Below are 16672 nucleotides of genomic sequence, written 5' to 3'. Positions count from 1 at the left end.
TTGAGGCATGGTGAGAATGGTATGCCACAGCTTACTTGACATTTGTTAGTCCCTTAGCTCAGTGCACTCACAGCAGGTGCCTCGTTCGTGACAAAACAGAACACAGCATTTCAAAGACTCTATCTCCGAAGTCCGAAGTCCGGTGGGAGTGCTCTCCAACCCAGTGGAGGTCATTTTTTATTTAGGAAGCCATTCATAATTCCAGTGTTTGAAACCTCATGAGCAGCTGGATCTTTTAGAAGTCATAAGGGGTGATAGTGACTAAGTTTTCATTTTCTGAGCCTCACTGTCATTTCATCAATAAAAGGTTAGATGTATCAAGAACTGGAAGGAAATAGAGGCTTTAGCAACCAGCTCATTTTTCTATGTCTCACTTCCCAATTCTCATGGAATCAATTGCTCTGGGCATAAAATATGCTTTTTGTTTTAACAGGAAAAAAAAAAAAGCCTTTCCAGAGGTTAAATAAGTGCAAAGTTCTTGACTGGAAATAAAAGTACAGGCACATACAAATTTAATATATTCACAGATCAGAAGTATGATACATACAAGCAACTCCTTGTAGTGTTCACCAGAAATCATTTTGTTCTGGGGGGGTAAATTTTTCTCTTCATGTCCTTTTTGGTAAATCATAAAAGAATTTGTTTTAGGTTCTATATTTTTATCAAACTTTGTCACACAGACTTTATGATGTAGGGAGCAATGATAATCGAATTATCTTGAAAGCTGAGTGGAACTCTTCATTTCACTGGGGTAAGACTCTATTGAATAATAGAAAAACTACCAAATCCACCATTCCTGATGATAATAAACAACAAGTGTTATCTAAGTCTTAACTTTAAGCAAAATATACTGAGGGAGATTTTATGAGAAGACTGGATAATAAAGGAAGGAAATGGAAAAAGTGAGCTGAATAAAAAGAGGGCCACAAAAGGTAACAGTTTTACTGTCTAGGTGCTTGGGTTTACTTGATCACTCTCAGACATCTCCTCGCTAAGTGTAGATGGCTCCAGCAGCCTAAAACGTTCATTTAGGGCTGGAAATGACCGGATCATGTTATACATCCTCACATGCAGCCTCGGCTTTGACGGCAGCACCTTCACTCTCCCAGCGGTGGACGACAATGACTTCAATACTTCGGAAGCTTTGCTCTGGAAGATTTTTGTTCTCACAGTGTAGAGGATAAAAATTTGCAATCCCTGGCAGACAGAATAAAAGTTTAATATTAGATAAGTATTGAGACACAGAATCAGGGAAGAAATTGTATTTCACCCTGCCACCCCACCCTTCTTTGTGGCTGAGAACCTGAGTTTACCAGTCTGCAACGAACTGCTACATACTTTTTTTTCTATGAAGATTGAGGCAATGTTCTTCTCATATTTGAAGAACTGTATGTAAGTAGTAGACTTAAGAGACCTGAGTTCAGGTCCCCATTTGTCACATGTTGGCTGTGCAAAGGACAGGCTTCTTTTCCTCCTGACACCAACCAATTCTGATACCAACTGGGTGTCCTACAATTCAATTCTGATGCTAACTACACAGAGTCCATGTCAGACCCTACAGGCAAAGGGCTCAGTCCCACAGGACTGCCCTCATAATGGTGCCAGTCATGGGTATTATGTCCCCAGGCAATCTACTCTTCTGTTCAACTTGACTACTGCCTCCCCACATCAGGTTGGGTAATTTGCTAGAAGGACTCACAGAACTCACTCACAACAGAGTTTACTTACTGTTACCTGTTTACTATAAAGGATACAAGTCAGGAACAACCAGTCAGAAGAGATTACAGGGCAAGAGCATGGAGCTTCCATGGTCCCTCTGAGTGTCACCCTCCCAGCATTTCAATCTGTTCACCAACTTGCAGGCTCTCCAAACCTCTTCATTTAGGGTTTTTTATAAAGGCTTCAATGGTACCCCACTCCAGTACCCTTGCCTGGAAAATCCCATAGACGGAGAAGCCTGGTAGGCTGCAGTCCATGGGGTCTCTAAGACTGAGTGACTTCACTTTCACTTTTCACTTTCATGCATTGGAGAAGGAAATGGCAGCCCATTCCAGTATTCTTGCCTGGAGAATCCCAGGGACAGAGGAGCCTGGTGGGCTGCTGTCTATAGGGTCGCACAGAGTCGGACACAACTGAAGTGACTTAGCAGCATAAAGGTTTCATTACACAGATGTGATCAATTAAATCATTAGCTGTTGGTGAATGACTCAATATCCAACCCTTCTCCCATCCCTGGAGGTTGGGGAGTGGGCTGGAAGTTCCAAACTTCTAATCAAGCCTTGGTCTTTCTGGTGACCAGCTTCTATCCTGAAGCTATCTAGGGACCTCAGCCACCCGTCATCTTATTAGCATGCAGAAAACTCAGGGAGTCCAAAGATTAAAGGATCTGTGTGCCAGGAACTGAAGACAAAGACCAAATATTTAGTATACCACAGTAACTTTGTTCTTTTTTTAGTATCTGTGATCTTCAGTTTCCTAAATGGGTAGATTGACCATGGGTTCCCTAATTCTTCTTACAGTTCTAGTATTCTGTGATTCTACATTTCTTGAATTTTTGGTAAAATAACTAGAAATGTGATACATTTAAGGACAAAAAAAAAAATTTAATCCACTTCTATTCACTGCTTTTCTGTACTTTACATAAGAAGACCAGATATGCATGAGGAATTAAACCACAGAAGACTGAACACTATTTCCCATACATTTTCAAAATGTATAGAACCACTTTTTGCATTCTTATTAATATCAGACACATGCTTGTCATTCAATATTCATCATTTAATCCTTCTCATTTAGTCCTAATATCAATCCTATAAAATAAGGTTTATTACCCTATGTTATGACTTCCCTGGTGGCTCAGAGGTTAAAGCGTCCGCCTCCAATGCAGGAGACCTTGGTTCGATCCCTGGGTCAGGAAGATCCCCTGGAGAAGGAAATGGTAACCCACTCCAGTATTCTTGCCTGGAGAATCCCATGGACAGAGAAGCCTGGTAGGCTACAGTCCATGGGGTCCCAAAGAGTCAGACACAACTGAGCGACTTCACTTCACCCTATGTTACATATAAGGAAACTATGGATTTTCCAGGCAAGAGTACTGGAGTGGGGTGCCATTGCCTTCTCCTAAGGAAACTACAGTTTAGATAAATTAAGTAACTTGCCTAAAATTAACACAACCAGTAATCAGTAGAGTCTGGAACTAAACTATATGTTTGGCTCCAAAACTCCAGTATCTGATACATTACTCTGTCTCTTGCTTGTAATATAAAGGTCGTATAAAGTACATTATAGCATCTAAAAGACCCCTGATAATTCCTCATTAATATCCTTTGTGGAAAAGTAAATAACATCCATAGTTGAGTTGAGAGTATTGTACCAATGTTCATTTCTTGATTTTAACAATGTTATACAAGATATTATCATTGGGAAAAGCTGGGCAAAGAGTATAGGGGAACTGTATACTGTCTTTGCGATTTCTTATGTAAGACTATTTAAAAATATAAAAACTATTTTAAAAAATTCATGGATGTCTCCCAGATTGATACCTACTAGGTCCAAGCCTTAAAAAGATTATTTCTAGAATCATATATGAATACCATTACAGGAGACTTCTGGTGCTATGGTTAGATAACTCTGAGCGTTTGACTAATAGGATCAATACATATTGGCTAGGGATACACTAGATCTCTGGCCAAAAGCAGGAAGATTAACTTGATTGTTACCCAATGGGTGGTATCTACTCCCCTGAAGAAGGCCTTGATGACACGAGGGTGTTTTCAACGGGACATAGGTTTCTGGAGGACAAAAGTGGCCACTGGTCATCCTGATTATTCAAGGGAGAGAAATTTGCTTTGGAGACATGAAGATCTGGGCCCTGGAAAAGCATCATTTTTGTGCAGTACATGATTTCACCTGGATTTTCCAGAATTCAAACTCTAAGGTAAAGATAAGGCTGGATAGAATTTCTGGTTGTACAATAATTAGGAAAAGACCTAGACCATGAAGAATTCATAAAGACACCATCCTGCAGGATCCTGTGCTCCCTAAAATCCCAAAGATGTTATCTGAAAAGACAAAATGTATGGGTCAAACTAATTCTCGCTAGCACAAAGATCAAATTGTACCTTTTAAGTAATACTTGTAACACTCAGTAAAATATTTATTAGAATTATAGATTATTCTAAACCTAGAAGGAGCCTTCCATGTGAACTAAGCTAGTTGTTCCTACTCCTTAGTATCCATAACAATTATTTGGAGCCCTTGTTTAGCATGAAGATTTCTAGCTCTTACCTCACAGGTTCTGACTGAGTAGGTAAGGGGTGAGGCTCAGGAATTAGCATTCTAACACATCATGTAAATTCTGATGTAGGCAATATTCAGGCCCACTTTGTAAAACACTGTGTGAATGTTAACAGCCCCACTTCATTATATATTTTACCTGCCTCAATCAGAAAAGTTGTGTGACTCCTAAAATCATATGAATCATTCATTGTAAAGCTGGAAGATAGCTTAAATCTCTTTTTAGTTCAATGCTCTTGCCAAATGACCACCTTCAACTTTACCATAAAGTATTAACATTTTGCAATGAGTCTCTATTTTGTAATATGTCTCTCCTGTGCATGGAGGAGAAAAATATCCTTGCCTAGCTCTTCTTTTAGATACTTTTCTAAATTACCAGTCACTTTAGGTGATAATTCCATGATTCGGCTGGCAATCCCAGACTAAGCTTACACTACTTATTGTCCTTCTGGGGAGTTTCCCTTGGGTGTTGCAACCAGTAAAGGTCTGCCTTATAGCCATTCAAATTTGGTGGCAGGCACACATCTACTTTTTTTTTTTTGAAGGATAATTGCTTTAGAGAATTTTGTTGTTTTCTGTCAAACCTCAACATGAATCAGCTATAGGTATACATATATCCCCTCCCTTTTGAAACATCTATTGTTTAATGGAATTATTCTCAAAAAATGCCTGAGAGGGCTGCCTGGGATACAGGGCGAGGTCCTACAAACATTAAACATGGTGGCAGCAATTCAGACAGCCAAGCAGCTCCCCACACTGCACACAGCTCCCTGCACTTGAAGCTTACAGGTAAATAATCTATGTGGATTGTATCAGTGTCACTTTCCTGAGTTTTATTATACATATTATAGTCATATAAGATGCTATCACTGGAAGAGCTTGGTGAAGGCTACATAGGAACTCTCTGTACTATTTTTATAACTTCTTATGAGTTCAAAATTATTTCAAAAAATATTCTAAGGGGTTATATAAGACTGAGAAGAAGAAAAAAATTCTGACCTGTCTCAGTTTTTCCACAACATAAAAATCTCAATAAAGTCTATGCGATTTCAATGGGAAAAAAAAAAGATTATTGCCAAGAATTAAATGCCAAGCTAATCTGGAATCCATGTGCCATGGTACCTAAAGAAAAATTATCAGATAGAAAAGTCCTCATTAGTATTTACTAACTAACCATTAAACAATTACTCCAAAAACATCCTATCATTAATGAGAAATTCATTAAAATTAAAAAGTCAAAATAACATGACATTCCAATATAGAAGGACTGGCAAAAGGCATTGGCGGTAATGTAAGCTGATGCAGCCACTGTGGTACACAGTATGGAGGTTCCTCAAAAAAACTAAATATAGAACGACCATATGATCAAGTGGTTTCACTCCTGAGCATATAGCCTAAGAAAACAAAAACAATAATTCAAAAAGATATGTGCACCCAAATGTTCATTAACAACATTTACAATAGCCAAGATATGGAAACAACCTAAGAAGAAGAGTACATTAATTATACTGAAGTATAAATTCACTCTGCCAGCTCAGAAAAGATGAAACTCCATGTACTGATGGAAAAGCCCTTGTAATACATTTCATCAGAGCAAAAGGCAATGTTCACTATAGGAAGAGGCGCAGAATAAGAAGCACAGAGAGAAATTCCTGATCTTAAGGTAAGTCTTTCAATAATGCCTCCTTGTTTTATTTGAAACTTTTGACATTCCCCCTGTATAATACATGGGCTTCCTGGTGGCTCAGTGGTAAAGACTGCATCTGCTAATGCAGGAGATGCAGATTTGATTGCTGGGGTAGGAAGATCCCCTGGAGAAGGAAATGGCAACCTACTCCAGTTCCAGTATTCTTGCCTGGGAAATCCCATGGACAGAGTAACCTGGCAGGCTACAGTCCATAGGGTAACAAAAGAGTCAGACACAACTTAGGAGCTAAACAACAACAATATATAATACACAAATACGAATGAATAAAAACAAAAATGTTCTGAAGTCAAACAAAATTTTTTATTTTCAGTTACCATTTGGATTCATCTATATGACTATTTTTTCATGATGAAAATCAGAAGGTGACCATAATTCTTAATCTAAATGTTGAGCTTCTCACAGTGGATACTCCCAAAATGTTAACAGAATGGTTTCCAAAGAAGGAAAGAATATAAATTTTCCATTCAGATATTTTAAACAAGTATGAATGAAATTTTTAAAAGATTTATTATTTTAAATATATTCTTGAGATAAGACTCAAGAATAAAAGCATTTTCAGTCTTATGTGTGACATCCTACGTATGTCACAAAAACAACTTCATAAGGTTCTGTTCCTATCAAAGCAATTATTTCCAATTATTTTTCAATAAAGTCTTTTAAAAGTTAAATAATCATAAAATTTCAAAAAAGGGAGAAAAAAAATTCAGCCAACCCCACAGGGGTCCAGGCTCCAGAGACCAGTACAACACTGACCATACTAACCACCGTGAGGCTCCTTGGACCTGCTGCATGGAAGAGAAGGAAAGGTGGTGCTCGCCAGGCTAGCTGCTTGACAGAACCCCTTCTGCTTGGAGGACTAACATGGTTCAACTGTATTGAAATTATATTCCATGAACTCCAGCTCAGGAAAGGATATAGTAGATAAGCCATAAAAATATTTTTCTTCCGCTTTCCTCAAAGTGTATTAAGAATAGAGTCACCTAAAGTTAACTAAGCAGTGACCTTCAGAGAGTTTTAAGATAAGAAAGTTTGATCCAAGGTGGTATCATCTCTGCCACTGCATGGTCTGCTACTGAAAGGTTGTTACTGAACGAAAAGACGCCGGGATTCTTGGCCTCCAGAGGAGAAGAATTCAATCCAGGGCCAGAGACAAGGCTTGATCAGATCACTCAGAGCTTTTGTGTAATAAAGTTTTATTAAAGTATAAAGGAGAAAGAGAAAGCTTCTGACATAGGCATCAGAAGGGGGCAGAAAGAGTACCCCACTGTTAGTCTTCAGCTGGATAGTCACTAGCAGTCTGTTAATGAAAGAAAGGAATATCTTAAAACTCAGAATGGCACCAGGCCCCTCATCCATAAGAAGCATTTAGGGATAATCTTGGCACCATATGATTCATCCCGGGCCATAAAATGATTGACTTGAATCTTATAGAAGGGCAGATTACCATACAAATAGTTTTGTTTACATAGATTGCTGCTGCTGCTGCTGCTGCTAAGTCGCTTCAGTCGTGTCCGACTGTGTGCGACCCCATAGACGGCAGCCCATTAGGCTCCTCTGTCCCTGGGATTCTCCAGGCAAGAATACTGGAGCAGATTGTCATTTTCTCCTCCAGGGGACCTTCCCAACCCAGGGATCAAACCCTGGTCTCCTGCATTGCAGGCAGATTCTTTGCCATCTGCTGCTGCTGCTGCGTCGCTTCAGTAGTGCCCGACTCTGTGCGACCCCATAGACGGCAGCCAACCAGGCTTCCCATCCCTGGGGTTCTCCAGGCAAGAACACTGGAGTGGGTTGCCATTTCCTTCTCCAATGCATGAAAGTGAAAAGTGAAAGTGAAGTCGCTCAGTCATGCCCGACTCTTAGCGACCCCATGGACTGCAGCCTACCAGGCTCCTCCGTCCATGGGATTTTCCAGGCAAGAGTACTGGAGTGGGTTGCCATTGCCTTCTCCATTACATAGATTAGGGGAACAATATCTGAGTATAACATACTGGTTTGTCAAGTAGGTTCTGAGCCATTAGGCTGAACCAACTTGAAGACAGAGTCTGGGGTAAATGCATAGTACATCAACATAGCTTAAGACAAACATTTCCCTAAGAAAAATGCATTGTTAACTCAAGGTTTGAGAATAGTTAACTTCAGGTGAAACCAGGTGTCAGTATGGCAACACAGCATTTTAAGAAAAACCTCCTTTTAAATTTGTATGGCAAAACCAATACAATATTGTAAAGTAAAAAAATAAATAAATAATAAAACTAAAAAAAATTTTTTGTATAGAGAAGGAAAAAAATATCGCTAGTTTGTTCCTCCTCCCTCTTAAGAGAGATAAAAAGGTCTGACACTTGCAGCCTATTTCCTCTGACACTTGCAGCCTATTCCCTGGCCTTCCTGCCTGTTACCCTCTCACTACCTTCAGACTAATCCATACCATACCTGAGTTGTGTTGAAAACGCAGAATATGTAGCTGAAGATGAGCCTGATATCATCATTATCAGTTAGCATTAAGTATGCCAGAATCCAAGTAATTCCAAAGACGACTGCAACAGATAATGTGCTAAGAATCTTCTTTAGGGATGAAACCTTCTTTGTGCTAAATAAGAGAAAGCAAGAAAGAAAATAGGGTTCAATTCAGGTTCTTGTTTTTTTAATATCATTGTTAACCTCTTATTGAAAATACATGTCCAGCTCCACATATACACTGTTCATTAAACAACATTATGCTTCAGGTAGAAAAACCTATGTCACTCTGGATAAAATATATGTATATGAAAAGAAAGAGAGAGAAAGAAAGCAAGGAAGGAAGAAAAGAAGACAAAACGGTGGTATCTGTTTAAAAGCTCAAGCATAAATACTTCCTTAAATATAGGCAAATTTCACAAAGAATCAAGTTTTCCTTGGAATGAAATTTGATTTTAGTGATTATTACTACCGGATCAGTAATTCCTTTTTCAGGGATCTGGGACCTTTGCATGCTATAGGTTGATAAGCCTTTAAAGTGTAGACTTTCCTGTCAGGCTGTCTATATTCCTGGTATCTGAGCTGGGCCTTCTGACTTGCTTTGATCAGTGGGACATCAGCATTTGTTCCCCAAACAGAGGCTTGAAAGCATTCTGCTCATCAGAGCATGCCTTTTCTTATTGCCCTTTGAAACCCTGAGAGTACTATGTTAAGAAACCTGGACTGGTTTAATGGACAGTGAGACCACATGGAGCAGAGATAAGCTTCCCTAAGTAGTTCCCACTCAATACCAATCAACTACCAACATCAGCATGAAAGTGACTCATCCTAGATTATCCACCAGCATTCAAACTGGCCAAGACCAAAACAACCACCTGACCAACACTCAAACGTATGACAAATAATAAATATTTGTCAGTCTAAACTGTTAAATTTGGGGGTAATTTGTTATATAGCAAAACTTAACTGATACATAGAAGATAATTTGTTAAAAATTAAATTGTAACCTACTCTTCATTGTAATAAGTCAGTTTAAGAACCATGGGCTGTCAGTCAAAATTTTGAAATGAATTTGTTTGATGGCTATGGCCTAAATGATACTCCTCTGTATAAAGGAAATTTAAGAATTCACAATTAGGCTAATAAGACTTTACCAAAATTTTCTTCACTGCTAAAAAACAGGTTTGAATGAGTATAAGTGATAGTCTTTTCCCCACAGCTCCTCTCAATATAGGCTATCATCCATATAGGAAATATGATAATTACTCCTGACTGGTAAAGTACACATTTAAGATTACATTCATACTAATTATGATTGTTTTTCACCCATCTTTTCATACAAAATAGATCTATTTAGTGATCAATAAAGTTCACAGATATATTTACAGTAAGTCCACTTGGATTAAGCAGTCTTATAGAATTAAGCCTGAATTCATAGCTTCATTAGCACTGTGTTCTAACCAGTTCATGCTGTAGGATATGGAAGTGGGAGGACTGTATGTGTTTAATAGTTTCTCTTCTTTGTCTCTCCAATCAAAGCTCTTTCTGTATGTCAGTGACGACAATGAAAATGCTTATTGAGGTCATAAAGGTTACAGAGAGGAATAATCAGTTCACGGGAAGTAATAAACCAGAGTGCACACACCCTATCTGCAGGGAATGTGGGCCCAATCTTGCCAGATGTTCTAATTTTTTCCAAGAAAAAATATAGTTTTTAAGTGAAATCTTTCAATTTTTATGTTTGCAACTAATATTCAAAAATTTAAAGTCATTATGTGATTCAGGCAACACATGTAAGATACAACCTACAGTTACTAGTCTGTGAAATGAAAATACAGTCACTGGCCTCTCCTTACAACCCTCTCATATTTTTAAGTATTTACATCTGATTTCATGAATATTTGGGACTGGGAGATAAAATTTTTTCCTTGATGCCTTTGAGTTTAGTTTTGTTAGGCTTATATAGCACAAAAGTAACTTAAGTAATGCAGTAGACTCACATTATAGCATCGATGTTGGAAGATGAGACGATTTACTTTCTGAGACAAAGTGTAAGAAAAAAATCTGTCCTGAAAACCACATATTCTTGCATTTTCCTGGAGTCTGAAAACTCTTCCAGGAGCAGTGAATATATCACTGTGCTATATTATGTACTATATGAACATGCCTGCCAACTTCTCATTCACTGGGAATCTTACCTTGTCAGATTCTGATTATTCTTCCACAGTACTTTGACTACAATGATAATAAACATAACAATGTTGCTGATGATGATAAGGGTCACAGGTACAATGAATGACCACAACAATGGACTTGCTATCAAACCACTGCTTCCTTGAGTTGCCAGCCAGCAGCTATGGAGAGAAAAGAAATGATTTCAGCAAACTAAGAAAAGTATACAAACTCTTCTCTATGCTGTTCACACTACTGATATTCACTCGACTGAAAGACCTGCTAAAAGTCAGTATCCCTTTGTCTTATATATACTGGACATGATTTTCAAGAATTCAATTGACTAGAAAAATGAAATGCACTGATACTGCCAAATTTCTCTGTGAGACTGTATTGTCTAGGAGAAAGGAAGTAGACTTCTGAGTCAGGTGGTCCTAAATTTAAAAGTCCCTCTCTGTCACTTAAAAGGTGTTTGATGTTAGGTAAATTATTATTTTATATTTGAATATGTAACACACTCAGATGGCTCAAAATTTTAAAGGTATAAATTATCATAGAGAGATAAGACCCTTCCTACAACTATCCCTGGTCACCTAGTTTTTATCTCTGGTGGTATTCACTGTTTCTTGTGTATTCTTCTAGAGTTAGGCTATGTATACACTGGCAAAGGTATACATTTTCCTAATTCTGAAGCAAATGATAACATATGATACTTCTTACTTTAATTAAAAACATATCTTAGAGATTATTCCATATCAGAATATAAAGATTATCTTCATGATTTTTCACAGCTGCATATTATTCCATTATTTCATTATACCATAAATTATTTAAACTCTCATTAATAGACATTTTTAAAAATTTAATGATTAAAATTATTTGATTAGTTCTTTAAACTTGCTGCATCTGTTTTTATATATATATATATATTTTTTTTTTTTTTTGACTGTGCTGACTGTGCTGGGTCTTGGTTGCTGTGTGGGGTTTTCTCTAGTTACAGAGAGCAGGGGCTTCTCTCCAGTTGCAATATGTGGGCTTTTCATTGTGGTGGATTCTCCTGTTGCAGAGCACGTACTCCAGGCATTCAGGCTTCAGTAGTTGCAGCACATGGGCTCAATAGTTGCTGCTCCAGGGCTCTGGAGCACAGGCTGTACAATTGTGGTGCATAGGCTTAGTTGCTCTGCAGTATGTGGGATTTTCCAGACAAGGGATTGAACCCACGTCTCCTGCATTGGGAGGCAGATTCTTTACCACTGAGTCACCAGGGAAGCCCTCATTGCATCTGTTTTTGTCTTTTTGTTATTGTTGGTGGCAGTTTTGGTGGCATATTTTTCCTAATTTATGAAATTCAGTAATCATCTCCTGGCATTGTTATAAGAATAAATTCATTCATTTAATAAGTATTTATAGAGTACACGCTATGTGCCACATTGTTCTAGATACCAAGATATTAACAGTGAATGAAATACCAAAATTCCTTTCTTTAGTGAAGTTATTCTGGTACAGGAAAAATAAATAAAACTAATGCATTAATAAAATATATACCATATATCAGATGTTAACAAGTGCCATGGAGAAAAATAAAACAGGTAGTGAGGGTAGTTACTACCATGTATATGTGTATCTGTGTGTGTTGCATAGGGGAATTGGGAAGGAAGAGTTTCATTTTAAATAGAGTGATCAGGAAAACCCTTATGGAAAAAAATATTTGAGTAAACATCTGAAGTAGATGAAGAGGAAGGGTGTTCTTGGCAAAGGGAACAGCAAGTACAAAGGCTCTGAGCTGAGAGCTTAAGGAACAGCTAAGAGGCCAATGTGGCCAGAATAGAGTAAGTAGATGAGATTAGCAAAAAGATGCAAATTATGTCTGAGTTTTATAGGTGACTGAATGTACTCTTGGCGAGAAAGAGAAACTTGACATGATCTGTCTTTAGTTTTTAAAGTATTATTTCAGATGCAGGAATAACAGAAAAGCACATCCAAAAGGAGAAAGTTGGCTCAGAGTCTACTGCAACAGTCTGGTGGCCTAGACCCAGGAAGAGGAGATGCTGAGAAGTAGTCTGATTCCAGATATGTTTAAAAGTAAAGCAAAAGGATTTATTGATAGGTTAGATGGGAGATATAGGAGAGTTAAAAGTGATTCCAAAGTTTTTGGCTTGAGTACCTGGAAGATGAATTCTACAAAGAGACTGATCCTTGTAGGAATGGGGTTTCTAGAATTAAGATTCAAGAGTCACAAGCTCAAAGTTGAATCTGATGAACAGCTATGAACCTGAGGTCTGAAGAGTATTATAAGTGAACCTCAGATGAAGCATTTAACTCCTTGGTGATTTTGTCAGGAAACATGGGAAAAGATAGCTGTAGCAGATAGAGCATAGCTTCCACAAAATTCTCCCTCAAGCATTATAATTTCGCAATGGTTACTATAACCCTTCAGGAAAGTCTGAAACAGCCTATATGGTGGGACAGAGATCTGGGGGACAGAGCATTAAACAAGCGTGTGGCCTGTCCTGCAGTCACACCTTAGCTGGGTCCTGGCAGAAGTAGCAGTACCTCAAGGGAACTGGGGTAAGGATTTCAGACATGACTGGTAGAACTGGGAGCCATGGTTGGGGGACAGGGAGTATGGTATATTGAGAAGCAATTTCTGGAAGCATAACTCAAGAAAACCCAAAAAAGTCCTTCCTCTTTCTAAATATATCCTGAAGAAATGTGAACTTTGATGCATGTGTACAGGGTGGAAAGGGAGAAAAAGGGTCCAAGATGAAGCTGATATTCATATTACACATCCTTTCCTTTCTTCCCAACTCTTATTTTCAGTTGCCAGGGTCTTGCCTAACATCTAATACTGTACTCAGGAAAGAATCTGCTCTCAGTTCTTTACAGCTCAGTGTGAATAAATTTAAGACAGCAGGCATCTTTCTACTGAAGACTTCTATAGGCGTGGGTCTAACCCTGTGGCTCAGTCAGGATAGGAAATTAATAATAATGCAATTTGAGGTGAATCACCTCTCCCATGAGATATTTGCATCTTACTCTTGATCTTCAATTGTGGAATTAAAATTTTAAAACCCATCAAAAGATATTTATTCTCAATTAAACAGAAAAAAATAGTGCCTGGAGCATGTGGCTGCTAAAGTCAAGCCAGACAGTTAGATCCCTATTTTACACTTGGTCATGGTCAGCCCTAGAAATAGGTGAGCGCCCTGACACTACAGCCTTCCCTTGTGTATACTTGCACATTTCCAAGAGTTCTGTTCTGATCTAAGTTGGTCTGAGAATTAAAGCAGAATCCAAGGATAAGAATGGTTGCATTTATAAAATAAGAAAGAAAAATAAATTAAAAAGCAGTTACCATTTGGCAGCAGAAATACACATAGAGCTTTCTTCTCAATTTCCTCATACGAATACCATCTCCTCAAGCAAATACCATGCATTCAGGTACTCCCATTGTTTTTTCCCCCAAACTTTAAACTTTTTATGTTGTATTGGAGTATAGCCGATAAACAATGCTGTGGTAGTTTCAGGTGAATAGCAAAGGGACTCAGCCATACATATACTTGTATCCATTCTCCCCCAAACTCCCCTCCCCCATCCAGCCTGGCACATAACATTGAGCAGAGTTCCTTGTGCGATACAATAGGTCCCTGTTGGTTATCTGTTTTAAATATAGCAATGTATACATGCAGGTACTCCCATTATTGACAGTTGATTATTCACGCTGGAGTCACAGAGAGAATTGATAAATCATCATGAAATACTCATTATAATCATATCAACACAGAACTGGTTCATAAGCATGGATAGTGCTCAAGTTATAAAATGTTTTCACACTAGCTTGATCCCTCACAGTAACCCCAGAGCAGGTATTACTATTATTGTTATTCTCAGTTTTTAGATAAGAAACTAAGATAAGGGGTTACTAAGGATTACATTTCTTGTTTCCTATGATTTTCAGAGGTAATGAAAGAAGAAACTTAATATTAAAAAGTTCACATTTATAAATTTAGAAGGAAGGTAATTACTTGCTTTGTAAATGGATTTATCATAGGAAATTTTCATATCATTGCATTTAAAATATAATGTGCTCTTTGAGAATTTGAAATACACAGTTATAATATGACAATTATAAAGTGAGATGCATATTACAAGGACCTTTGGACTCGATGTCATTGAGTAGTTACACTCAAAAAAAAAAAAACACAAAAAAACGGGCATTTAAAAAATAAAAACTTACATTTCCTCTTGCCGGTAGTCTAACTCCCACTGTGAATTATTTCCATTCTGAGAACAAATAATTCCCACTGTCAGAGCTACCACTATAGCCGGGACTCCTATGTCATAAAGAGAATTGCAGAATAAATAATTTACCCAAACCTGGGGTTAATTATAAAAGACTGTGAATGAATTATATATCTGACCTTTTTCAGGATACATTGTTCTTTCTACTATACACAATGTACTAAGTGATCTACAGATGCAGGTTAACAGTGGACATAGTTTTTCAGTGTTTTATTTTCCCTTTCAATGTTGGCTATGTGTACCAATCCTATACCATTTCCAATCTTTTTGTAACTGTTAACACAATGTCCACTCTTAAATGGCTCAATTTCTCTTCCATTTGAATAAACTTAAATTTAGATAACACTAAAACAACTCTCCTTTGCAGGAACCCATTAAATTTTTCAAATTACTTTTCTTAAAAGAGTCCCTCTGACTGTCTTGAAATATTTTTTTTAAAGTAGTCAGAAGGTTGATTACATGTGGTCTAAATCTCAAGTCTAATTAACAGAGATGTTAAAGGAAATAAACATTTAAAGTTAGCTCATAATGTGTTACCCCACTCCAGTACTCTTCCCTGGAAAATCCCATGGACGGAGGAGCCTGGTAGGCTGCAGTCCATGGGGTCGCTAAGAGTCAGGCATGACTGAGCGACTTCACTTTGACTTTTCACTTTCATGCATTGGAGAAGGAAATGGCAACCCACTCCAGTATTCTTGCCTAGAGAATCCCAGGCATGGGGGAGCCTGGTGGGCTGCCGTCTATGGGGTCGCACAGAGTCGGACACAACTGAAGCAACTTAGCAGCAGCAGCAGCAGCAGCAGCATGATGTGTTTAGGATAGCTGCTTGGTCATATCTGCCCTCTTCACAGAAGACACTCCTTCACTAGACAGAAGGCACTCTTAGTGATTGCTGGATTTTCCGTCTCCCCTATCTGGAGGCCTTGTACTACTAGGTCTTCAATAGGTGTTTGTTTAAATTAAATGATTTCAACAAAATTAAATTTCTGAGAAAGTGTAGAAGCAAACACTTACCCCATCCAATTAAAGAGTTAAAAAGGATGAAATGCTGAGGAAGAGGCTTCATGGTCCTAATTAGAAGGAAATAGAGCTGGGCAGCACTGAGTCCCATCCAGACAAAGGTCGCTAACCCAAAATAGTGCAGTAAGATAGCAATTGCAGTGCACTTGGGATTCGAGATGACAACAGTGTCTTGTCTGAGCATTACATTACTATTCAAGTCAGTATTATTGGTCTCACTGTTACTTGTCTTTATGTTCTTATTGGAGTTTTCAATTCCAAACACGAAGAAGAGGTTGAAGATCAACATTGATGCACACAGACTAACCAACACCCAGGTTACTGAGGTTTTTCTGACTTTCCTGAAAATAAAAAATATAATTAAATAAACAAAACAGCTACAAAAAAGAAACTCTAGTGAAATCGTGAGGTAAAAAAAGGATATTATTACCCATGTAAACCTAGCTCATAGCCCAGTTGGGCCAGCTGGTAGATAGACCTTCCCAACTACATCAGAGAAACAATCTCTCCTCATCTGATTCCCACAAAGAAGTGAGTTCAAGAAAACAGATTGATACCTCCTTTCTTGAAACTGTGTTCTAATCAAAGGTGCTAGCTGTTCTCCAGAAATGCCCTTCTGTGAACTCTATTTGCGCGAATTTCCAGGCCCTGTGTATCTCCCTCCAAGTGACCTGATACAACTAAAGGAATGCAGTAGATGGCCTGGCAGCCAGGACCAAA

General features: G+C 38.1%; 1 protein-coding gene across 2 annotated transcripts in view; it reads right to left on the bottom strand.

Moving 5' to 3' along the window:
• Positions 1–495: 495 nt before the first annotated feature.
• The window catches only part of ADGRG7 (adhesion G protein-coupled receptor G7), a 63263-nt gene continuing 47086 nt past the window's right edge, over positions 496–16672 (bottom strand). Inside the window, exons 12-16 of one of the 2 annotated variants that reach the window (NM_001083702.1) lie at positions 15947–16293; positions 14868–14964; positions 10657–10812; positions 8435–8591; positions 496–1197 (exon numbers count right to left, since the gene is read on the bottom strand). In NM_001083702.1, coding sequence (NP_001077171.1) covers positions 949–1197; positions 8435–8591; positions 10657–10812; positions 14868–14964; positions 15947–16293 — 1006 coding nt within the window. In that variant the 3' untranslated portion in view covers positions 496–948. The remainder of the gene's footprint in view (positions 1198–8434; positions 8592–10656; positions 10813–14867; positions 14965–15946; positions 16294–16672) is intronic. The other variant, XM_015470857.3, reaches the window with a different exon arrangement.

The sequence above is a fragment of the Bos taurus genome, chromosome 1 (genome assembly GCF_002263795.3).
Source record: "Bos taurus isolate L1 Dominette 01449 registration number 42190680 breed Hereford chromosome 1, ARS-UCD2.0, whole genome shotgun sequence".
NCBI classification, from domain to species: domain Eukaryota; kingdom Metazoa; phylum Chordata; class Mammalia; order Artiodactyla; family Bovidae; genus Bos; species Bos taurus.
Note: the sequence above shows the minus strand (reverse complement) of the source record. Positions and strands in the feature narration are given on the sequence as shown.